This window comes from Pipistrellus hanaki (assembly GCF_964339955.1).
Source record: "Pipistrellus hanaki genome assembly, chromosome: 15".
NCBI lineage: Eukaryota > Metazoa > Chordata > Mammalia > Chiroptera > Vespertilionidae > Pipistrellus > Pipistrellus hanaki.
Genome location: NC_140517.1, coordinates 40751573 through 40776928, shown reverse-complemented (window position 1 = coordinate 40776928; position 25356 = coordinate 40751573). Strand labels below are relative to the sequence as shown.

Sequence of the window (25356 nt, the reverse complement as noted above, 5' to 3'; positions counted from 1 at the left end):
AGATAGGGCTGGGAGTGCTCTGGAGGAGATCAATGCTAGTCTTTTGTTCAACTCGAAAGAGAAGGTAGCCTATAAAGTGAAAGGAAATCCAGACTTAGGTCAAAATATCAAAGCTCTGGTCTTAGCTCTGTCCATAGCTATGTAATGTATGAAACTCAAGTTTTACAGATCTGTGATTCGCTTTCTGCCCAAGTTGTGGGTTAGAGGAGATAAATTTAAAAAGCCCTTTCAGCACTAAAATTCACTTTGACTCTGATAGCACATATAAATCATAGCAGAAAATTTATTAGAAATGTCAAACACATCCATAGGAACTCTCTGTTCTTCAAGTCTCCACCTGCTCATCAACTCATGACCAGCAGTCGGAGGCTCCCAGTCCAAAGAGGACAGATGTCTCCACAGGAACACTGTTAAGCAGTTATAGCAAAAGCAGCAGCAATAGCCCAAACATCCCAACTGAAATGGGAAGCCAGGTAGTGGCCCCATTTCCAACCTTTCGGGGTTGAATGAGAGATTGGTATGGACACATTTCCTTTACCCACATGGGTCCAATTGTAAATATCCCAGACATCAGCCCACAACGAGGTACAGATGTACAGCCTTTGACCTCTAAAGTTGAGTTGATGTCTCCTATGGAACAAGGAAGGATGGGGAGACACATAGATGTTTTAGAAAACCAGAGAGAATCCAGTCCCTCCTCATTCCTGGATCCCTGAGTGTCAGAACCTCTTGTGATCCACTCAGATGTCTAGTTTTCTAGTCTCTGAAACCATCAGATGTTCAGTTTTACCTCCAACAATCCGAAGTTTTCCTTGATAGCATCGAGTTGTATCAATGGGACAGGGAAGAGAAGGCGCACTCAAACAAGCCCCAAAAGCTAAACAGGTTGGACAGTGGAAGGTTGTTGACATATTGGGAGCTGGAGGGGGAAAGAGAGAAACAATTTTAGAGTATGTCTTGCTTTTGGAGTTCTCTCCTTGCTACCTCATCTTCCCTGAATCTTTTGTGTTGATACCACTCTAATCAAGGCCTATTACTGCCACCTCCCCACTCTTTCCCAACTGATTTTCTTGGCTGTCAGAACCCCATCCAACGTGACTTTCAAACTCTGTGCTTAGTTCCATCTAGGGTCATTGTCTATAAGGAGAAAGACATGTAAATAATTGAATTCAACTCAGTAGGCACTATGTCTTAGGTATAAGAGCAAAAAATTAAGGAAGACCCAACTACCTAAAAGAATTTGCTGTTTTCATGGAGCAGATATCTGAGTTGAGATGATGAATAGAGGTTAGCTTTGTGAAAATGGGAGGTTTGTTGGCAGCAAAGGAAACAGTAAGGACAAAGGCCTGGAGTTGTGAGCCAACTTGGTGAATATGGGGAATTGTAAGAAATTGCAGTGTTGATATTCAACTGCTAGGCACAGGTAGGACTGGACTGGCTTTTATAATGGTGTCCATTTTGATTGGCCAGTGCCACCTCCATTGTCAACTATTTTGAATACTAGCCTCAGCCAGAACACAATAAATAAGAGAGGAAGAGAAGGAAGTGAGCTGAAAAGATAGGCCAAAACGGGGAAGCAGGCTATGATCGGGTGGCAGTTGAGAGGCGATAATTGTTAGGCTAACCCCATCACCTTGTTCAGAGATCTCCACTGATATCTTGTTTAATAACACAAAACCCAATTTATATCTCAGCCTTCCCTGATAACCCTCTCTTCTGAGCAGTGTTGAGACCCCCAAGGCAACGATTTAGAAAAAGACAGACAAGCAAAAGGTCTGAGGTCCCTTTGTGTGTGGCCCACTTGGGCCTAAGCCAAGTACGAACACAAAAAGAGGCATCAGGTGGGTACGAGAGATGCCAGGGGCATACTGTGGAGCATATACAATCACATAACCACTATGCAGTACCCCTGAAAGTAACACAACGCTGAATGTAAACACAAATGATGTTAACCTGGTGGGGAGAAAAGGACAAGAAGGAGGAAGACCTACCATGCCTTCCAGGTTTACAGAGTTTCTCTCTCCCCTCCCTGGGTACCTGGGATGATATCTGGGTTCCATAGCTCAGGTATGTTCTCTCTGCTGTCACAGAAGGAGTGCTCACAGTAGCTACTGTAGGAGACCACCATTATGCCGGGCGGTGGGGCATGCTGGATGATGGTTACTGCTGGCATCCCTTCGGAGCTGCAGCCCTTTGTGGCCAGAAGTGCTGTCTTGGCCCCTGGTTATGAGAGGAAACAGAAGGAAGGGGGGCGGGGGGGGAGGGCAGCGGCCTCATGCTTGGCCCCGCGGAGAGGAGAATGGCACGGACATGGACACCACCATCCTTCCTCCCACTCAGCTCCATGGACCCTTCTCGTCTTACCCGATTTAACCATCATCAGTGATTCCTGGCACAATGCCCCATTGTCACAAGTCTCAACTTTCTCCGTGGTCCAATTAAATGTGCTTGGATTCTCTTCCAGACTGATGGATATACCCTTGTGACAGTACATTTGCTGCGCCACTGGGGTGGAAATAGGATACAGGTCAGGATTTGCCTGCCTCCGTGGGGCCCCCAGATCACACATCCCCCCCTCCCCCCCCAAAAAAAACCCTCCTGTGACCCAGCTGCTCGGGCCCCTCGACCCCCATACATACGAGTGGAGGAGGCTCCAAGGAGAAAGAGCAGCAGCAAACCCTGGATGTGATGGGTCCTCATGGCTCCGGTGAGCGAGGGTTAAGAAGAAATGACCAGGATCTGTGTGATTCGATGGAGGAGAGAAAAACCTTTCAATCACATAGAAGGAGGTTAAATCTAGGTCCCAGGAGCGCGGGCCTCAGGTGTATAAAACGCTGACCCCCTAAGCCAGTCGGCCGGGGTCCAGCTTGTGGGTCTGAGCCAGTTAACACATTTGCTGGGCCTCAGTGTCCACGGCTGTAAGGCCGAGATCCAACCACCCATTTCCTAAGGTAAGGCGTTCAGCCATCAAGGGCCTCTCCTCCCTCAGGCTCAGGAGCCCAGCCCCAACCCATGGTGTTTCAAGGCCCAGCGACCCCAGTCCCCAGCTCCCAGATCCATCAGAACCCGGCAGTCTGAGGTCTCCGCTCTGTCCTCCTGGGAGCTGGGGTTCAGCCTTCTCCCCCTGCAGGGCCCGTCCTCCCAGGCCCAGACTTCTCTCTCTCTCTCTCTCTCTCTCTCTCTCTCTCTCTCTCTCTCTCTCTCTCTCAGCTCTGGGAGTCCAGGGCCCAGGCCCACCCCCCTCGCTCCCGGGAGTCCGCGGCCTCCTCCAGGAATCTCTTTCCTCAGGACCCAGGAACCTCGGTCCTCATCCCCCTCGTCTCTTTAAAGGATTAAATTGCACCTGCTTCCAGAGAATTTTCACAGAAATCTAACGGTTCTAAAGGAACGGCCCCGAACGCCCTCTGGCCCAGCTCAGCCCTCTCTGCTGGTCTCCCCTAGGCTCCGAAGGCGGGGCCAGACTCGCCCCGCCCCAGCCCCCCCAGGTCACTCGAAGCCCCATTGGTCAACCCAAAAGCTCCTGATGTGCTCATTGGATGAGCCTAGAGGAACCCCACACAGCCCGGGAGAAGCCTATTCCGGGCCATCTTGAAAGGCGCGCATGCGCCAAAAGGTGAGTGGCGGTTAAGCGGCTGCGCGCGCAGCGGGTGGGTGGGGCGGCAGGTGGCGTGCAGGGTATTTGCAGCTCCAGGCATGCCGCGCGGGGCGGGGTAGCGGGCCTCGGAGGATATTTTCTCTCTTGGGGCCCTGGCGGCTCAGCTTCTCCAGCCATGCTCTGCATAAGCTTTTAGGATGTAACATGGAGTGAAGATGCCTTTTCTGTACTATCAGACTTGGAACTGTTTCTGTGAGTTCTACGGTATAAATGACTATTTTTTTTAAATAGAGAAAATGCTGTAAGAATGATGGCAGTAAAGCTCTTAATTTTAGGTGAACATATATTAAGAACTTGGGAATGGTTAATAAAACTCTAAAGACAGTGAATACAAATATTAAGAGAAAGCAATTTAGCTAGACTAGGAAGAATATCATATTCTTTTAGGATCCCTCAAAAATTATTTTAAATAGACAATAACCCAAGACAAAAGAGCTGTAATTATATTATATTGTAGCCTTAATTATTTGATGTTTTAACATTCAGAACACCCTCCTCCATGGGCATGTGATTCATGGAGGGATTGGGAAATAATTGGGTGTCAGATGCCCTCAGGTCCTGGGATTTGGGAATAAGATGGGTTGGGGTCACAGTAGGCAGGAAAGGATGAAGCATCTCACCAAAGGGCCATGGCCAATGCCAGCCTTGCCCCAGCATCCAGGCCAGGGGCAGTGCCTTCAGTTTCAGGGAGGAGTAGTGAGCTCTGGTAGTAGTGAGCGTGTCTGGATGGCATATTCTGGAAGTGTTGCCAGTTATTAGAAAAATTGAAGTGATTGCCTTATTTGGTGCCTGTTTACAGGGATCAGACTTAGCAATAGGTACTATGGTTTTGATCCCACCTTCAGGAGCAAAGTTAGAGAAAAGACAGCAAGAAATTCACCTCAAATGCCTGGTCCCTGATGTCTGGCTCCCATCCTCTTATTGTACAGGGACCTATAGGTCCCTATCCCAGTGCCCTCCTCCCTCTTAATATATTAAGAACTTTCAAGTGGGGACAGTTAACATCTCTCTATATAATCTCTCTATATAAAAGGCGAATATGCAATGTCCCCTCAGGAGTTCACTCGCTCGCTATGATGTACGCTGACCACCAGGGGGCAGCAGGAAACATGGCGGGCAACCAGTGTTGTTGTTGGTGGTGATGGCAGTGGTGGTGGCAGCGTGCTGAGGGAGCGAGGGAAGGAGGAGGCAGGGAGGTTGGGGGGGCTGGGGAGAGACCACACAGTGGCAGCAAGGGAAGGAGGAGGCAGGGAACCTGATCAGCCATGATCTCCAGTCAGGCCTAGGGACCCTACCCACGCACAAATTTTGTGCACCAGGCCTCTAGTCTATAATAATAAAAGTGTAATATGCTAATTAGTCCAGGCATCCTTTCAGAAGTCATTCCTTCCAGACAAAGCCACAGTGGGCAGAGGCTACAGCAGAGGTGGCAGAAGTCCTTGACTGAGGTGGTGGTGGCTGGTGGGTGCCGAGGCCAAGGCCCTTGCAAAAATTTCATGCATTGGGCCTCTAGTTAAGAATATAATTATATTATTATTAACATAAATATTAGGGGCAGCAAATATAATGAATTTTAAGAAATGTTTCTGATCTGAAAGATCCTGATCCTGAAGACCCAAGAGTCTGAGTTACTTTTCCTTCTTTTCAGGACTCAGGGCTTCAACACTCTCCTCCACGGATCTATAATAGCATGTGATTTTCCTGTAACCACAGGTATGGGGTCAGGTTTCAGATCTAGGCCACAATCACCAATGCAGGACCAATGAATTAAGAGGAAATGGAGGCCAGAGAAGGTGGCTGGGAGCTGCCCAGCCACTTGTTTCCAGTCCCTCGTTGATTCCCATCTCTCTGACTAGCACTTCCCCTACCTCTTCAGTCCTGGCTTCACAGCTGGCTTCTAGCATCTATAAAGAAGGTCCTCTTAAACTGAGGTTTGGCTGGTGTATTTGTTTCTTGGGGCCGTAGTAACTAAGTACCACAAACTAGGAGGCTTAAACAAAAATGTGTTGTTTCAAGGTTCTGGAGACTGGAAGCTTAACATCAAGGTGTCTACAGGGTTGGTTCCTTCTGAGGGCTGAGAAGGAAGGATCTGTTCCAGGTCTTTTCTACTTTTGTTTTCACACCATCTTCCTTTTGTGTGTATCTCTCTCTGTGTCCAGATTTCCCCATTGTGTAAGCATACCAGTCATATTGGATTAGGATCCACCATAATGATCTTTAACTTGATTACCCCTATAAAGATCCTATGTCCAAACAGGTCACTTTCTGAGGTCCTGAGGGTTAAGGATTCAACTTGTTAATTTGGTGGGGAGAGGGGGAAATAATTCCACTCATAACAGCCTGTTAGAGAGACTTAGGTTGCAGATGAAGTAGTGAGTTCCAAACAGCCCTCCAGGGGCATACCTGTGCCATTTTGTGATTTCTTCTATTTTACTCTCTTTTCCTGCTGGGACCCTGACCAATTCAATAATCAGGATAAGGAGTGGTACCTGGATTCTGGGATTAGGGTTCCATCACTTAGGAGAAGCACAGAGGTAAGCACCTTGATGGGGAAGATTTGGCACAGGTGAAACAAAACCTATGGTAATTTCACAATTGTTCAAATGATCACTGGTGTGAGCAGTGAAATAAATGAAAGGTATTGGGTGTTGAAGTGTCTGTGGCACTTTGTTACTATGGCAACAATGGTGAATATGTTGATTATAGAGTTAGTTGTTTTCTTTGGATGATCATAGAGAGCAAACTCAGAGAAGAGTTGGGGAGCAATTAAAAAATGAGAATTTCCAAATGGAAATGCAATGGGCAATTGGAGAGCTTCCTTGGCAGAGTGTCCCTTTTCTCCTCCAGGTCAGGTATGGCTGAGGACCATGCCCAGAGCTCAACTGCAGAGTTGCATTACCAGTTAAGTGTTTAACCCTGCCAGGCTGTGCTAAGGTGAAGGCACTGGTGACCCTCAAACATGGGATGGATACCTTGACCAGACCAAACCTCCCGCACATTGATGGTCCCACTTCCATTTGGGCCCTCCTTGCACAGAAGTCTGCCAGTGAGGAATCTGGGGCAGTCCTTTCATGAGGAAAAGTTTGTCCTCCAGATCTGCAACAAGATTGAGTTTTCAACATAGTCCAGAGAAACATAGGACCTGCCTGGGATGAGCATGCCACACACTGAGACCCAACAGGACCTTGCCAATATGCACTGTCAGGAGTCCTGGAGCATGTGTATGAATAGATTCTGTGCCAGTTACCCATTTATTGCCTCTCAATTCCAAGTCCACTCTTCATTGCCCTGCTAGATCTTGCAGTCATATTTTTTATAGTCCACCTGGCACGATGCTCAGCTTTGCCAGTAGAGGGTGCTAGAGGACACTGCAAGAGGATGGGCTTATCTTCCAGCCAGGTGGGGAGAGGTTGCTCCTTATATTCCTTATTCTTTAGAGTTCTCTTTACACTTTTAGTAACAAGTCCACAAGTTAACTCTCATTCCCTGTTACTAGTGAATAATTTCTTATATTAAACTTTGCCTGTTAAAATTAGTGTGTGGTTTCTGACTCCTTCCTGTACCTTGATTGACTCAGATTCTAAGGGAGTGAGACCAAAGAGGACCAAGAGTAAGGCTTCCTGGGGTTGAATTTTTTTCACATGAGTTGTTATAGGTTTTAAGGTTGCCTCAAGCAACTGGGACTATCATTATTAGTCTGCTTGGTTAGTCAGTTAATATCTGGATCCAATGCTAGAGCTTCTCTGGCACATTGGAGATAAGAGTCCCAAGTTTGGGGACATGGGAAGTCTTCGTGAGTCTGTCATATGCAGCCTCCTCAGTCACCTCTTATCACATTCCATGGGAAGGAATTAAGAAATATCAGAGGAACACAGGCCTGGGTTGTGGATATCAGATCAATGGAGATAAGACAAACCTGGGATGGAACTCATCCCAATGAATCCTTAAATCCCCAAGAAGTTAAGTTTGCTTGCCAGGTATTCGAAGAAATTTGTCAGAAAAATAATTAGGGCCTGGCCAGTATGGCTCAGTGATTGATAGTCGAACCATGAATAAACTTCCTGATTAGGGCATGTGCCTGGGTTTCCGGCTTGATTCCCGGTGGGATGTGTGCAGGAGGCAGCTGATCCATGATTTTCTCTCATCATTGATGTTTCTCTCTCTCCTTCTTCCTTCCTTTCTCTGAAATAAATAAAAAAACATAGGAAAAATAACTGGGAACAGCTTGCACTCTGCACTCTGCCATTGGACAAGATTAAAGACAACTATTCTAATTTTATTTTTCAGTTACAGTTTACATTAATATTATTTTGTAATAATTTCAGGTGTACAATAAAGTGATTAGACAGTCACACACTTTGTACAGTGGTCCTCCCATATTTCCAGTACCTACTTGGCACCATATATAGGTATTATTATATTATTGACTATATTCCCTATGCTGTACTTTATACATCTCTGTGACTATTTTGTAACTACTATTTTGTACTTCTTAGTCCTTTCATCTTTTCACCCAGCCCCCCAGTCATAAGTCTGATCTCTGTATCCATGAGTCTGTTTCTGTTTTGTTTTGGTATTTGTCTTTCTCTGATTTAGTTTCATTCAGCATAATACCTTCTAGGTCCATCCATGCTGTCTCAAATAATAAAATTTCATTCTTTTGATGGCCTAGTAATATTCCATTGTATATAGTATATACCACTGTTTTCTTATCCATTTGTCTATAGATGGGCACTTAGATTGTTTCAATATTTTGGCAATTGTAACTAATGCATATTTTCTTCAAATTAGTATTTTGGATGTCTTCAAATATATAACTAGAAGTAGAATCGCTGGGTCAGTAAGCCTGTTCCATTTTTATTTTTTATTTTTTGAGAATCCTTCATACAGTTTTCCACAGTGGCTGCACCAATTTGCATTCCTAGAATAATGAGGCAATTTATTATGGCCCCTCCACTCTGATCACTGAGGGCTACTTGAGACTATTTAAAAAATATATTTTATTGATTTTTTACAGAGAGGAAGGGAGAGGGATAGAGAGCTAGAAACATCGATGAGAGAGAATCATCGACCAGCTGCCTCCTGCACACCCCCCACCGCGGATGTGCCCGCAATCAATGTGCATGCCCTTGACCGGAATCGAACCTGGGACCTTTCAGTCCGCAGACCGAAGCTCTAGCCACTGAGCCAAAACCGGTTTTGGCTCCTTGAGACTATTTGACCTGTAAGCTTGGCCTCTGCCTTTGTTTCCTCAGTAAAGCTCAAAATGCAGGTGTGAGGCTATTGGGAAGAGATCTCCTCCCAGGGAAAATGGCAGTTTTGGTTTGGAAGCATATGAACTACCCAATGCAGGACTCCTGGCTACCACTTTTCCAAAGTCTCCCTGTCCTGTTTCCCATCCCTGCCTCTCCTCAGGAACCCCAAGTTCATATCTCCTTCCCTATGCCAATTCCTTGGGTGTGTAGTTGCAAATGAAAACTCCTGTGGTTTGAGTTTAGAGATAAAAAAAAAAAAAAAAAAGGCAATTGAAACTGTGGCTCTCTTCCCACTGGCTCTGGTCTGCCGGGTCTAGACTCGGCTGCGGCCAGCAGTCTTGCTACAGTTTGTAGCTTCTTGGATGATATAGTGCTGCAGGTTGTGCCACCACAGGTCCGGAGGCCCCGCCAGTCAGGCTGCTTTGGGTATGTGTGTGCTCCTAAAACAGTTCTGGTAGCTCAAGTCCGTCTTCTCTGGGCAACCCCCGTCTCTTGATCTTGCTCTTCCTACCAGTCTCCAGGTGTCTTCTGTTCTTCCTTGTTATAAGTCACTCCCCCCCCCCCCCCCCCAAGCTGGATCACAGTGCAACATTCCAGGTGAATGTTCTCCAATTTAGTTGTATTTTCAGTCTGGCCCTGGGACAAAGTGCCCAACAGCACTTTTTTCTTTTCAGCAGCCATTTTTCTTTTTTATGTCTTTTTTTATTTTTTAATTTTTTTAATTTTTATGTTTTCTATCTCTTTGTTGAAGTTCTCACTTGGTTCCTTGAGCATCTTTATTATCTATTATTGTTTTCAACTCTGAATCTGGTAGCTTGCTTGCCTTCATCTCTTCAGATCTTTTTCTGGGTATTTATCCTGTTTTTAAATTTGGGGCCCCCTGTTTCCCCCCCCCCCCCCCGCAGGGACTTGCTCCCCCCACCCCTCCAGCCCACTCCCCCCACCCCGGGGCCCACTCCCCTGACCCCAGGGCCTGTTTTTAAATTAAAAATTTAAATTAGTCTTGATTGCTGTTGGCACATCTATGGGTGGGATTGGCCCTCAGGCTGACTGTGAGGATGGACCTTGACCACAAAATAGGAGCTGCATTGTGGGGGCTCACCTCATGAAGCTGAATTTGCTCCAGCAGGGTTTGGGTGCCTGCTGAGATATCTCTTTGGATGTGCCATCTGTGGAGCTAATAGGATCATGCTCTGATGTGATTTAAAGCCAGTCACCAGGTGTGTTGGTTCTGGGGCCTCTTGGGAAAAAACTTCACTGTGGGTCAATATCAGACACTGCTTATGACTGGCCCTGGGCTCCCTGTTAGGAGCTACAAAGTGATCTGTGGTTGGTGGCTGCTTCTGCTGGGCCTGGGTGTGCATGGGAAGGGCTGAGCTATGTATTAAGCAGGTTTCCACCAGTACCAAGCTTGGGGCAGGTCAGCAAAAGGCTCAAGGAACCCTGAGATTTGCCTCCAGATGCTAGCTGCCTATTAGGCTCAGCCACTGAAACAGCCTCTGGTGGTATGCGAGTTGTGTAAGGCAGGTTCTTAATGAGTCATCAGGTAGGAGCCAGTGATGTACACCAAGTTGATAGAGGTTCTATTTTGGCACCAGTGCTGGGTTGGAGGCTACTCAGCAAAAGCAAATGAAATTATTCTTTAAAAAATATATATTTTAAAAGGAAGATAAATGATCCAATAAAGAAATGGGCAATGGAACTAAATAGAATCTTTATAAAAGAATACGGAGGAAGGCCAAGAGGTATATGAAAACATGCTCAAAGTTACTAATTATCTGAGAGATGCAAATCAAAATGACAATGTGGTACCATCTCACACTGGCCAGAATGGCTAACATCAACAAATCAATAAACGACAAGTGTTGGCGAGGATGCAGAGAAAAAGGAACACTGGTGCATTGCTGGTGGGAATGCAGACTGGTGAAACCACTGTGAAGAACAGTATGGAATTACCTGAAAATGGAACCCCCATTTGATCCAGTAATCCCACTCCTAGGAGTATATCCTAAGAAACTGGACACACCAATAAGAAAGGATATATGCACCCCTATGTTAAAAGCAGCACAATTTACAATAGCTAAGATTTGGAAACAGCCTAGGTGCCTATCATCAGATGTCTGGATCAGAAAACTATGGTACAGCTACACAATGGAATACTATGCTGCCATAAAAAAGAAGGAATTCTTACAATTTGCAGCAACCAGTATGGAATTGGAGAACATCATGCTAAGTGAAATAAGCCAGTCAATGAAAGAAAAATACAACATGATCTCACTCATTTATGGATAATAAAGAAAATTATAAACTGTTGAACAAAAAGATAGATACAGAGATAGTAAAGCATCAAACAGAATGTCAAATTAGAGCAGGAAGGTTAGGGAGAGGTGGGGAAGATAAGAGATAACTGAAAGACTTGGGTGCATGCATATAAGCATAACCAATGGATACAAAATTCTGGGGGATGAGGACATATATGGGAGAGGGGGGGAATGGTAAGATATGTACACATATAATACCTTAATAAAAAATGGAAATATATTTTATTGATTTTTTATAGTAAGAAAAGGGAGAGAGATAGAGATTTAGAAACATCGGTGAGAGAGAAACATTGATCAACTGCCTACTGCACAACCCCTACTGGGGGTGTGTCCCCAAGCAAGGTACATGCCCTTGACCAGAATAGAACCTGGGACCCTTCAGTCCACAGGCTGATGCTCTATCCACTGAGCCAAACCAGTTAGGACAAATGGAATTATTCTTATACAAAATAACCATTCCTGTTCTGGCCAGTCAAATCTTGCAATCCATCCTTTCATGCCTTCAAAGCTAAGTGCCTATGTGGGTGAAGCATAGGCATACACAGCCAAGTATACCCTGCAGACCATGGACATTGCCACTGATGGAGCCGGCAAGAGTTCAAGGGTGGCCAGACCTGGGCAGTCAGTAACCACAAAGGGAATCAAGGTTCAGCCTGGCTAACAGCTGCTGTTGTGATGCCAAAAGCCACAAAAAACAGGAGGAGGGTGGGAGGACGATTTTCAAAACATGCTCCCCATTGCCCTCTATGTGGAGCCTGTCCACAGACAAGCTCCCGAAAGACTGCCTGAGGGCAGATGACACCAGGATCACTGCAGTAAGGTGGGCTAAGAAATGGAGCCGCTAAGGGATTAAATCACCTGCCCAAGTCGGCTCAGTTGTTCAGAAGCTGAGCAGCCTCACAGACCATGCTGCCTGACTCACAGGCCCCACTGTGACTGCTACTCTAACCTGTACTTTGATTTCGCACTCTCCTCTCAGTGTGCCCTCCTGCTACTCAGTTTCCTGCTCTTAGGCATCCACCTCCTCAGGCACAGAGTGTCTCAGGCTCTGAAAGCTCTCCTGGCCCTCCAGGCCTCCCTCTGCATCTGGGAGTGGTGCCCCAACCCCCACATTCCCACATTGCTCTGTTCCAGGATCAGTTCCTGCTCTGCCTCCTCTCCACACCTGGGCCACTGAGCCAGTGGAAAAAGCTCCATCAGGACAAAGGTAGCCACTGAAAAGGGTGAGTGTGGAGTGCCAGTGCCCCTTCCTGGTGCAAGGTCAGCCTCACCTGCCTCTCCCACTCCTCCTTAAGCCCTTCCCAGGATTCACATCCCCAGCCTTATGGTTATCCACCCCCCCCCCTGCCCTGTGGGTCCCCTCTTCTTTCCTTCTGCCCTGTCTACCTAACTCTCTCTCTGTTCTTTACTCTTTCATTGCTCTGAGTCTGCCTTCTGGCCCATCTATGGCCTCCACTCACCACTTCCCACCATCTCTCTCTCTTGGTCCTCCTGCAAACTTTCCCAGGGGCCTGTTGCACCCACCAGTGAGCACCTGCTCTCTCAATACTTCATGAGTGGGACATCTGAGTCTTCCCAGGAGACAGCAACAGGGGTCTCTTTAACAGAGCAAAGGTTGTCAGGGAAGGGGGAGCAGGAATAGAGGTGAAACCCTGCTGTGAGGAGCTGGAGGGTTTGCAGAAATGGGGAGGGAAAGCAGGGACCTGGGAACTCTAGGGGTGGCATTACCATGCTCTCCCTACACAATCTTGACCTCAGAAGTCTCTGACTTAGGTTTCTGAGGTCACACCTACAGCTCCCCTAAAGCAGGCTGCTACCTCAGAGATGCTGGGCCAGGCTCCAGTCAGCTCATCTGGCTCCCACTGTCCTTACCTTCCTATATTGTCACCTGGGTCAGGTCCTTTGCCTGCCTGCCTTATAAACTCCCCCTTTCAGAGCTAACAGACACAATTGGGCACTGGCCTTGGCACTTGTGTTGCCTTTGGGGGTGGGAAGTCCTGCTTTTCCTTCTCTGTACCCTTTATCACAAAAGGCTGATTACCCACCTCCTCTGGCACTGGAATCACAAAACCTCAGAGTGCATGGGGCCAGGACCTCTCTTCACGTCTATCACTAGAAGCAGTGAATAAGCACAAATGACTGTTGATGAGTCTCCACCCATGTTCTCAGTCCCTGGTTTTGTGGGCTGGAGGAGCTCCAGATACCAAATGTGAGGTGATCAAAGCTGTTAACAGCATGAACCTCCTCTGAAAGCCCCATCCTGGGCACTTGGTGCTAGGGAAGGTGGGACAGGCCAAAAGCAGCACGAAAATGCAGCCTTGGCCAGTCTGAGGTTGGTGAGCCAAATCCCCAGGTTTCCCCATCCCTGATCCCTGGCTCCCACAAGGTGCACTCAGGGGGCTGAGGTCACTTTCTGGGCATGAGGCAGCTGCCCCTCAAAAATCCCTAGTTTGCTACCTGGCTTGGGTTTGGGTGCCCAAGGCTGTGGGGATTTTGGGGACACTGGATTTTTCTTTTCTTTTTTTTTCTTTTCAGATTTAATATATATATATATATATATATATATATATATATATATATATATATATATATATATATATATTTTATTGATTTTTTACAGAGGGGAAGGGAGAGGGATAGAGAGTTAGAAACATCGATGAGAGAGAAACATCGACCAGCTGCTTCCTGTACACCCCCTATCAGGGATGTGCCCGCAATTAATGTACATGCCCTTGATCGGAATTGAACCTGGGACCCTTCAGTCCACAGACCAATCCACGTGGGTGCGAAGGTAGTAACTCATCTTGGCTGTGTTGAGCCTTTCCTAATGACCAATGATGTTGAATTTCTCATGTGCTTTTTGGCCATTTGCGTATCTTTGGGAAAATGCCTGTTCAATTTCTTTGCTTTTTTTTTAAAAATCATTTTTATTTTTTTTATTAAATTATTATCTGTGTACATATTTTACCATTGCCCCCCCCCCCCCGAGGGGACACTGAATTTTCAATGTTAAAACAACCACAGTCCCTGAACAAATGTGCATGATCTGGCCACCGCAGGTCCATTAGGGAGCTCTAGAGACTGGCCCCTGTCTTCAGTCTGAGGGTTTTTCTCCCTAACTCTTCTCTCTCCCTGGATACTGTCTTGCTATGTTTTTTGTTTGTTGTTAATCCTCACTCAAGGAAATGTTTCCATTGATTTTGAGGGGGGTTGGGGGAGATAGAGAGAGAGAGAGAGAGAGAGAGAGAGAGAGAGAGAGAGAGAGAGAGAATATCTCAATTGGTTGTTTTCTTCAAGAGCCCTAACTGGGGATCAAACCTGCCACCTGGTATGTGCCATGGCCGGGAATGGAACCTGCCACTTTTTGGTGTATTGGATGATGCTCCAACCAACTGAACCTTAACTGGCTTCTAAGGGGTCTTATGTGGGCAAAAGACCACCTTGCCATATTTGAGGTCCAGAATAATTATGCTGTGTGTTGTGGTTTTTCCTCAGATCTTTATGGGCGCACAGATAGAATTGTTCACATTTACCCTGAGATACACACAAACACACACGCACATACACAGAGATATACATGTGTGTGGACATATACCTCACCCCACACATACACACTCAAAAAGACATATCCAAACCTAGAAACATTCAGAGTCACACACAGAAACGCTTATGCTCCCACAGACACGCTCACAGAAACACACATACCCAAAGACACAGGTCCTTATAATACAGACATATCACACAAATGTGTAAGGTGATCTAAAGTCTGAAAAGTGTACATACTCAACCGAACACACAGCTAAACCTCTGACAGGCACACACTGAACCACCCACAGACTCCGTGCAGCTCCATGACCTCATACCTGATATTTGACCTCCGTCCCTCCCAGTGGCCTAGTCCTGGCCTCCATGCATTCCAAGAGCACTTAGCAGGAAATATGGTGGAAGATTGTTCAAGAGAGACACTCAGAGAGGATGGAGCCATCCTGACTGGAGCCAGAGGGCTAGCAATTTGGAGTTACCTTCCTTCCATATGGCACAATCCTCAGATTCAGCGCAGCCCTCGAGCCAGGCCTCTGGACCTCCAGACCACTCGGGAATGCAATTAAAGAATTAAAAAACATATTGAAGCCTATATTGGACATTCATCAAAAGTTTTCAAAGAGTCCCAAATCCAATAAAAACAAGGCATAAATCCTATAGAGAATGATATACGAGGAATGGAGAACATAGTGCTTCCAAAAGTGAAACATATGGTTAATTATGATGCATCCTGCATGAAAGAATTGTATTAGGTGTTTAGCTATGTGGAATAATACAAAAGCTATACTATAACTTTGAGAAAATAAATTTGGATGAAATTTTTTTTCCTGTGATTGCAACTATGCAACTAAATAAGCATTGGATACACTAATGAGAAATGCACAGGAAAGAAAATGCTAGAGGTGAGAGGAGAAAGTGACATTGTGGGAAATTTTCTTTTCTAATACTTCAGTAAAATGGGCAAATAAAAATTAAATTACAACCATAGAGGTGTATTGTAATCAAAACCCACCTTGCCACAGAAAATAAATTATCACTCAAGATTTATATATATATATATATATATATATATATATATATATATATATATATATTGATTGATTTCAGAGAGGGAGGGAGAGGGAGAGATAGAAACATCAATGATGAGAATTATGAGTTGGCTGCCTTCTGCACACCCCACATTGGGAATCAAGTCCACAACCTGGGCATGTGCCCTGATCGGGAGTCAAACTGCGACTTCCCAAGTTCATAAGTCAATGTTCAACCACTGAGCAACACCAGCCAGGATCCACTAGAGCTTTTAACATATTTGTAGAAGCTGAACAAAAAATTTTAGAAGCAGAATGAATCAGATTTACTGAGTTTAATCCTAAGAACCCACTTGCTAATTTGTCATTTCAGAAAGATCCAACATTAAAAACTATTTCACACCAATCAGAAAGGCTATATGCACTCCCATGTTCATAGCAGCACAATTTACAATAGCTAAAATTTAGAAACAGTCTAAGTGCCCATCAGCAGATGAGTGGATTAAAAACCTGTGGTACATCTACACAATGGAATATTATGCTGCTGTAAAAAGAAAGAATCCTTACCATTCGGAACAGACGGATGGACTTGGAGAGTATTATGCTAACTGAAATAAGCCAGTCAGAGAAAGCTAAATATCACATGATCTCACTCATTTGTGGAATATAATAAACAATATAAACTAATGAACAAAAATAGATCCAGAGACAGAATCATTAAACAGAGCATCAAACCTCACAGGGAAGGCAAGGAAGGATGAAGGGGGGGTGGGATGGATAAGAGATCAACCAAAGGACTTGTATGCATGCATATAAGCATAACTAATGGACACAGACAGTAGGGGGGTGAGGAAATGTGCTGGGGGGTGGGAGTGGCCAGGGAGAGGTCAATGGAGGGAAAAGGAAACATGTAATACCTAAACAATAAAGAATTTAAATAAAAAACATAAAACAAAGCAAAAAAACCCCAAAAAAACAACCCTGTTTCAGTTTACTAATAAAAAATCATTTACTGAGGACCTGCTACGTGCATAGCTTTTGGGATGCAAAGATGAACAAGACATTCTTTATATTTCTTGGAGGAGATGCTGCCTGGACTGAGGATGGAGTAGGAAATGTTGATTCCAGGAGTGATTAGGAGGAAGTCTAATGGGCCAGGGAATCAAATGAATTAGGTAAGAGGAAGAATGATGTGCAGTCAAGAACAACTGCATTGTTTCTGAAAATGGGACTGGATGGAACATAGATATCGCATGGGTGGCCTTCAGGATTGGGCTGAGTAGAATGTAGTTCCATTTTGGACCTGAGTGTTTGATTCCTCATCCATGGAGATATAGGGTGGGGAGACATCAGTGGAAGGACAGTGGAGGAAGCTTGTGATTTGCAGGAAACAATGCATAGTGTGAGAAAATAACCAAGGACCTAAATCTGGGAAAGAGCACTTTAAAAAGGGTTGTTAGAAAGACTGGAGTCATGAATATGGCTGGGATCTGTCAAAGGCAGAACTACAAGTCATAAAAGCCAAAGGAAGATCATGCCAATCTGTGAGGATGCATTTAAGATGATCCAGTGCCAAGACTGAGTATCAGAAAGGGACAGCAAGAACATCCTGTGGATAGCAATGATGCCCATAGAGTTTCTACCTGTAGGAGTGAAGCAAGGGAACAGGAGCCCATCAAAGTGGTGGATCTCAGCTCATGGAATCCAAGCATCTATAAAAAAGCGTCTATAAAAACTCCAGGGTGATCCCCACAGATGAATTTCTTATTAGAAATTGCTGGACTCTTATTGAGTTATCACTCAAGGTATCAAGGGCTTATTAAATTTGGTTGGAGGTTAATGGGCAAGTAATAAATATTTATGAGTTCTTTTATACTTTTATGAAAAGAATTAGAAGATGTGACTCTTTTGGTTTAAACTGAGCTAGCTCTCTTTTGCCAAGAAGTGTTTTCCCATTCTTCCTGTTGTCTTCCTAGTCTTCTAAATTTATTAATCAATGTTAAAGCATGGCCAGCAAATTAAATACAAATTTAATAATATTTTAAATTGATTTCCTTGAATGCAATAACCCTGATTTTAGGTTGGGCCTTATGACTTAACATTAAGTAAAAATACAGTACATGATAATTAACAACTACCTGGTGTGTGGATTCTGGATAAAAATGTCAGCCATTGAAAAAAGTCTTGTCCTGAGTCATTCAGAAAAAACTACATGGCAAAGGCCAAATCTAGGAGATGGTTAATGCTAATTTCTCAAAATCTGTAAACTATGCAGCATAGATGCTGTTGAAATCATGAAGTAGAATAGAGATAATGTACCAGGGAGAGCAAGATGCTTGAATCTGTTGATATTTGATTAGTCATTCTCATACTGATGGTTGAGTGGTCATGTAAAACCTCAGGCAAGGCCCTTCTGAATGGCCACTTGAGGAAGTGCAGCTGTCAGGATGGGCTTCATACAGAATTGATTTTCTTTACAAAATACCACTTACTGGCATTTTATTTATTATAAGATAAATAAGAAGAATAATCAAGTTATCTTTCTGTAACCAGATGACCCAAAACTGGTTAAGCCAGCCCTACCTGCATTTTGGCCTGTTTCTGTGAAATGGTTTTAACATTTTTTCTATCACCGTAAGAAATATTTGCTGCTTCCTGATGGCATTTCAAGTTGAAGGACAGAGGAGGGGAGGTTGACTGGTGCTGGGACACTGGAGTGAGGAGAAGGTCAGTGAAGATTGCTGGTCGTCTTAATTCTACCAGCTCTGGAAAATACGAATCTCTCCGGGACCCCAAACAGCAGGCTGAGGGGAGGGCTCTGAAGGGGCTCTAGGCTCTCGCACCAGTCCCCTCCCTCAGAGGCCCTGGGGCAGTCAGAAGCTCTCCATGAGGTCCCCATGACCTTGCCTCTGTTCATTTCCCTCGGGAAATTGAAAGTTGCCCTTCTGGGTGGGAAGAAATAAAGCCTCCGAGTTCCACCGTGTGTTCATGGGAACCTGACTCCAGCTGCATCTCCTCCAGGCCTCAGTCAACAGCTTCCAGGGTTGTAGGAGGGCCTGGCCTTTCTGAAGAGCTGCTTAAACGCTGCACTTGGGAAAGAAAATAGGCTATGTCATGGATCCCACCTTCCCCCCCGGGGGTCAAATTGCATCTTCTAAGATGGCAAGTTGGCAAGATGGAGAGGAGAGTGACGGGACTAGCCAACCATGAACCTGAACCACAGGCTTCCTCCCCAAGTCTCTCCATTGCCCTGCCCCTTTGGGTCTGGGTTGAGCCTCAGAGAACCCAGTCTTACCTTTGCCCAGGGCAGAGGGCTGGGGAGCTCTAGGGAAAAAGGACTGCTGTCCCATGGCTCCAAGGAACTGGGTCATTGGTTTCCTTCCTTGGGTGGGCATTGCACAGCTCTGTCCTTGGTCAGTCCTGTCTGAGATGCTGATACCTGGGAAACCATAGGTTATGGAGAGGTCAGGCTCCCCTTGGGGTAGGACCTAACTCCCCCAAAGCAGAGAAAGAGATGGAGAATGGGAACTAAGTGCTGAGGAAGAATCTTATGGTGAGGTTCCTCAAAGTCTGTTGGGCTTTCCACCTGTTCTTGACATTAAAAATCAGAGCTCAAGCCAGGCTGGTGTTGACTTATGAACCAGGAGGTCATAGTTCAATTCCTAATCAGGCCACATCCCCAGGTTTTGGGCTCAATCCCCAGTGTGGGGTGTTGCAGGTGGCAGTTGACTAATGATTCTCTTACATCATTGATCTCTCTCTCTCTCTCTCTCTCTCTCTCTCTCTCTCTCTCTCTCTCTCTCCTCCTTCCACTCTGAAATCATTAATAAAAATATATTAAAAAAAGAAATCAGAGCTCAAGGTTGGGGTGTCTGGCAGACTGCATTCACTTCACAATCATTGGCAAACTCGAGGCCATCAGCAGGAGGGATTGGTCTCCCCTGGTCTGCCAATGCTGTGCAGCCTGGAGAAGGGATGCCAGGTGTGTCAGTCACAGATTTATCTACAGAGCATGACTTCACCCGCAGGCAGTTACCAAGACTAAGATGTTTACAGGGGCCCAAAGAAAGTACAATCTTGGACCCTGAGCATCCCAGGCTGTGGTCAGGAAGGCCACCCCTGGAGGGGGCAGGCAACCAGTGTGGTATGTAAGTTTTCAGAGGTCTCCCTCCCCACACTCAGTCAGCACTCCCAAGACTCACCTTTCGGAGGGGAAGAAGGGGACGTGTTGCTGATTTTCGGTGGTCCAATCTGGAGCTGTCTGGCCCAGCTGGGCAGACAGAAGAGTTTATATGTGGATTCCCCCATTTCGGGCCAGTCTGGCTGTGTCTTGCTTGTGTCACAGGTGGGAAGCGGGAGTATCCCTGGATGCCCTGGAGCCTGCAGGGAAGGATGTGAAGGTATGTGTAGAGGTCCTCCCAGACAGCCCTCACCTCCAGATGCAACTTTCTCTCACACCCCCAGAATCGTAAGGCTGGCCCCAAGAGGCTCCGGAAACACAGTCCAGTCTGAGCTAAGCTGATGACTAGCAATTGCCCAGGACCACAGTGAACAGGACACTTTGCCCCAGAGGGGTCCCAGGCTTCTCTCAGCAGGAATTCACATCTTCTCCCACTGCCACTGTGCCCCACCCAGGCAGTCTTTGCTTCTCCAGAGGGCTCCTAGTCATGGTCTCTTGGGAAGACTGGTTGGGGGGTGGGGATGTACCAGGCACATGACACAGTCACTCCTTCTGAATGAGGGAACTATGCTTGGCCACGTGGAGGGGAAGGGCCTGCAGGGAAAAATGCCCTAAGCCCTAGCCCTGCCACTCCCCTTCCAATGGTAGCTCCGAGAGCCTGGTGGGGCCCATGTGTGGACACCCAGGAGCTTGTTACGCTTTCTTTGGCCTGTGGACCAATCCACAGGTTGGTCATCTACCCAGAGATCCAGGCCAGATGCCCAGATGGCAGAGAACTCACTGCAGAGATGGCTCTTTCTGGAGTGCTGGAGGGCCCACCAGGATTACCTGTAGCTGCTGCCCACCATGTCCTGCTCCCTGTAACCAGCAGGTGCCTGACTCCTGAAGCATTGAGAGGTCTGGGTTCTCATTAGCAGGGACTCCTGGCCCAGGGGAAAGTTTGTAGGATATCCCAGAGGGGAGATAGTGGGAGGAGGTGACTGGGAAGGAGGAGGGGATAGGCAGGTGTGCTGTCTGCCCAGATGTCTGCAGGCCAGTGAAGGTCCAGAAGGGGGTTGTGGGGCAAAGGAAAAGTGAAGAGCAGAGAGGGAGGCCAGCTGGGCAGGGTGAAGGGGAGGAGAAGGGGGACTGGCCGGGCAGTAAGAGCAGGGGACCCCAGGAGACCTGTGGAAGCTGCAAGCCTTTTGGGCCACCAAGCGAGTAGTGTGCCCATTGATGAGAGATGGCAACTTGGTTTGGCGAGGTGGGGGGACAGGGGGAGGGCCAGGCCGAGGACCCTGAGTGGGGGCCTGCCAAAGGCAGTGTGGGAAACCCGGCGAGGAGGAAGAGGCAGGGGAAGTGGGAGGGGGCGATGGTGGGCTGGGGACAGTAGGAAAACAGAAGGGCTTTTTCCTCATCGCTGCCAATGCACAGAGTGAGAGCTGGATTCAACCGCAGGATTCTGGAATCTGCCAGTCCTTGTGACCTCAGGAGCAGAGAATTCTAGAGAGAGATCTGGAAGCCCTGCTTGAAGCACAATTGTGTGCTCTGTAGAGATGAGCAAACCAAGATCTTTCTTTTTCAATGCAGTTTACTTTTATTATTATTGTGTTATTTTCAGGTGTACAGCATGGTGGTCAGACAATCTAGTATTTTACAAAATGACCCTCCAGATATTTTCAATACCCATCTGGCAATATACATAGTTATTACATTACTAGAGGCCTGGTGCATGAAACTTGTGCACTGGGGCAGGGGGGTGATCCCTCAGCTCGGCCTGTGCCCTCTCGCAGTCTGGGAACCCTTGGGGGAATGTCCACCTAAGCCAACACGCAGACATCCTTCTTGGAGTTCGGGACCCCTCACTCCTTTCTGCCTGCCTGCTCGCTGCTCCTTAGCAATGCCTCGAAGGTGGGAGAGGCTCCTGCCATTTCCACTGCACTTGCCAGCTGTGAGCCCAGCTTCTGGCTGAGTGGCACTCCCTCTGTGGGAACACGCTGACCACCAGGGGCCAGCTCTGCATTGAGCATCTGCCCCCTGGTGATCAGTGTGCATCATAGGCACCTGTTGTTCTGGTTGTTCCACTGTAAGGGTCACTTAGGCTTTGATTATATAGACTAGAGGCCTGGTGCATGAAATTCATGCAAGAATAGGTCTTCCTTCTCCCAGCTGCTGGCACTATATTCCCTTTGGCACCTGGTACCCGGGTTTCCCTTGCAGCCCTGGTCTAATCAGTATATTACACTTTTATTATTATAGATTATTGACTATATTTCCTATGGTATACTTTACATCCCCATGAGTATTTTGTAAATACCAGTGTGTCTTTCTCAATCCCATCACCTTTCCCCCCCAGTCTCCTTAGCTCTCTTCTGTCTGGGAACCATCATTGTGTTCTCTGTATCAAGGAATCTGATTCTGTTTCATTTGTTTGTTTATATTGTTCTTTAAATTCAACATATGGTATTTGTTATTTTTTAATCTAAATTTTATTTTATTATTATTTTAAAATATACTTTTTATTGATTTTTTTACAGAGAGGAAGGGAGAGGGATAGGGAATTAGAAACATTGATGAGAGAGAAACATCGATCAGCTTCCTTCTGCACACCTACTACTAGGGATGTGCCCACAACCAAGGTAAATGTACTTGATCAGAATCGAACCTGGTATCTTTCAGTCTGCATGCTGATGCTCTATCCATTGAGCCAAACAAGTTAGGGATATTATTATTTTTAAATATATTTTTATTGATTTCATAGAGGTAGGGAGAGGGAGAGAGAGAGGTAGAAACATCAATGATGAGAGAATCATTGATGGGCTGCCTCCTGCATGCCCCCTATTGGGGATAGAGCCCAAAACCTCAAGCATGCTCCCCTTAACTGGAATTGAACCCAGGACCCTTCAGTCTGCAGGTGGATGCTCTATCCACTGAGCCAAACCAGCTAAGGCTCAATGTCCTATAATTTTCCAAGTATAGGTCTTTTACCTCATTGGTTAAGCTTATTCATAGGTATCATTTTTTGATGTTGAAATGGTAAATCAGGTTGCTTTTAGTTTCTCTTTCTGAGAGTTTATTATTGCTGTATAAAATTGCCACCAAGCCCTAGCCAATTTGGCTCAATGGATAGAGCAGACCAAAGGGTCCCGGGTTCAATTCTGGCCAAGGGCACATGCCTGGGTTTTGGGCTTGATCTCCCCCGGTCCCCAGTAGGGGCATGTAGGAGGCAGCCAATCAATGATTCTCTCTCATCATTGATGTTTCTATCTCTATCTCTCTCCCTTTCTCTCTGAAATCAATGAAAAACAAAACAAAAACAAACAAACAAAACAAACACCAAATCACCATATTAAAAAAAAAGAAAACAAAAAAAAAGAATATGGTTCCCTAAATGCTAAAAAAATAAAAATAAAAATAAATAAAAATGCCATCAATTTCTGGCTGTTGATTTTGTATCCTGTTACCTTGTTGAATTCGTTTATTAAGTCTAATGATTTCCTGGTGGAGTCTTTAGGGTTTTCTATGTACAAGATCATGTCATCTATGAATAATACAAATTTTATTTTTTCCCAGTTTGGATGCCTTCTATTTCTTCTTCTTGTCTGATCTCCATGGCTAGGACTTCCAGTACTATATTAAATAAGAGTGGTGAAAGTAGACATCTTTGCCTTATTCTTCTTTCTTAATTTAATTTTTTATTGTTTAAAATATTACACAAGGTAGTGCATATATCTCCTTCCCTCCCCCATTGACTTTCCTCGAGCCTCCCTGACCACCTATGGCATGCCCTCACCCCCCTCCAGTGTCTTGTGTCCATTGATTGTGCTTATATGGATGCATACAAGTCCTTTGATTGATTTCTTCTCTCCCGCCCTCCCCCAACACTCCCCAGCGTTCCTGCTGTAATTTGACCATCTGTTTGATGCTTTACTGCCTCTGTATCTATCTTTTTGTTATTCAGGTTATAGTGTTCTTTATTTTCCATAAATGAATGAGATCATGTGGTGTTTTTCTTTCATTGCCTGGCCTATTTCACTTAACACCATCCCTCTAGATCCAAACATGCTACTGCAAATTCCTTCTTTTTTATAGCAGCATAGTGTTCCATTGTGTAGATGTACTATAGTTTTCTAATCCACTCATCTGCTGATGGGCATTTAGGCTGTTTCCAAATCTTAGCTATGGTGAATTGTGCTGCTATGAAGGTAGGGTGCATTCATGTTTCTAGTTTCTTGAGATATATTCCTAGAAATGGGATTACTGGGTCAAATGGAAGTTCCATTTTTAGTTTTTTAAGGAAACCCCATACTGTTTTCCACAGTGGCTGCACCAGTCTGCATTCCCACCAGCAGTGCACAAGGATTCCTTTTTCTCCACATAATCACCAACACTTGTCGTTTGTTGATTTGTTAATGATTGCCAATCTGAAAGGTGTGAAATGGTATCTCTTTGTCATTTTGATTTGCATCTCTGGGATAATTAGTGACTTTGAGCATGTTTTTACATGTCTCTTGGCCTTCCTTCTATCTTCTTTAAGAAGAAGAAAAGTATCTATTAAGGTCTGTTGCCCATTTTTTTAATTGGATCATTTATCTTCCTTTTATTAAGTTGTATGAGTTCCCTGTAAATGTTGGAGATTAAACCTTTATCAGTGCTAACATTTGCAAATATGTTCTCCCATACAGTGGGCTTTCTTGTTGTTTTATTGATGGTTTCTTTTTCTTTGGTTCTCTGTTTCTTTTAATCTACTGTTGATGCTTTCTATTGAATTCTTTATAGCAGTGATGCCATTTTCCATTTCTTCTTTGTTATTTTTAATTTCCTGTTGGTTCTTACACATATTGTTGAATTTGTCTTCTGTTCTTTTATCCACCTTATGACCATATCTCTGAATTCTTTTTCTGACAGGTTGCTTGCCTCCATTTTGTTTACTGCCTTTTCTGGTAATGCCTGCTTTTCTTTCTTATATGTGCTGTTTCTTTGTCTCCCCATGATCTCTCTTCACTGTGTGTTTGATTATGTAGTTTTCTCTCTACTACATTGATTTAAAGGCACAAAATACAACACATCAAGACACAATGCACACGGCATTGAACATAAATGTATTCATGATACTAATAACCCCAAATAAATGTGACCACCAGAGAAAAGAGAATTAGAGGATAAGAAAGAAAGAAGAGAAAAAAAAATAAAATAAAAAAAAAAACAGAGAAAAAGGAATGCAAAAATGAAATTGGGAAAAGGAGAAAAAGTAAGAGAGAAAAGAAAGAGAATAAAAAAGAGGGGAAAAAGCTATTTATATGGGGAGTAAACTCCAATAGAACAGCCACTAATCCCAACAAATTCCAGCAACACATATCTAGAGATGAATGCAAACTACAAACAACTAATATCA

General features: G+C 45.2%; 1 protein-coding gene and 1 long non-coding RNA gene across 3 annotated transcripts; both read right to left on the bottom strand.

Moving 5' to 3' along the window:
* Nucleotides 1-266: 266 nt before the first annotated feature.
* On the bottom strand, nt 267-15578 carry TEX101 (testis expressed 101). The gene is made up of 6 exons (XM_084860815.1): nt 15254-15578; nt 2640-2739; nt 2365-2505; nt 2038-2220; nt 791-919; nt 267-630 (listed from the first exon to the last, which is right to left on the bottom strand). The coding sequence occupies exons 2-6, from the start codon at nt 2698-2700 to the stop codon at nt 419-421; spliced, it is 726 nt and encodes a 241-aa protein (XP_084716941.1). The 5' UTR covers nt 2701-2739; nt 15254-15578; the 3' UTR covers nt 267-418.
* A 2462-nt stretch (nt 15579-18040) lies between these two features.
* LOC311633262 lies at nt 18041-20161 on the bottom strand. Of its 2 annotated transcripts, none has more exons than XR_014796924.1 (3): nt 20005-20161; nt 19098-19241; nt 18041-18891 (listed from the first exon to the last, which is right to left on the bottom strand). It is a non-coding gene; the product is annotated as an uncharacterized lncRNA (long non-coding RNA). The 2 variants fall into 2 exon arrangements; XR_014796925.1 differs by having other exon boundaries at nt 18041-18886.
* Nucleotides 20162-25356: the final 5195 nt, after the last annotated feature.

Bases quoted from the DNA above. Each gene is read 5' to 3' on its own strand.
- TEX101 (XM_084860815.1), bottom strand. From the start codon at position 2,700: ATGAGGACCCATCACATCCAGGGTTTGCTGCTGCTCTTTCTCCTTGGA. The intron at 2,506-2,639 runs GTATGTATGGGG...TTTCCACCCCAG, and splicing joins CCTTGGAGCCTCCTCCACTC to TGGCGCAGCAAATGTACTGT. The intron at 2,221-2,364 runs GTAAGACGAGAA...TCTCATAACCAG, and splicing joins ACTGATGATGGTTAAATCGG to GGGCCAAGACAGCACTTCTG.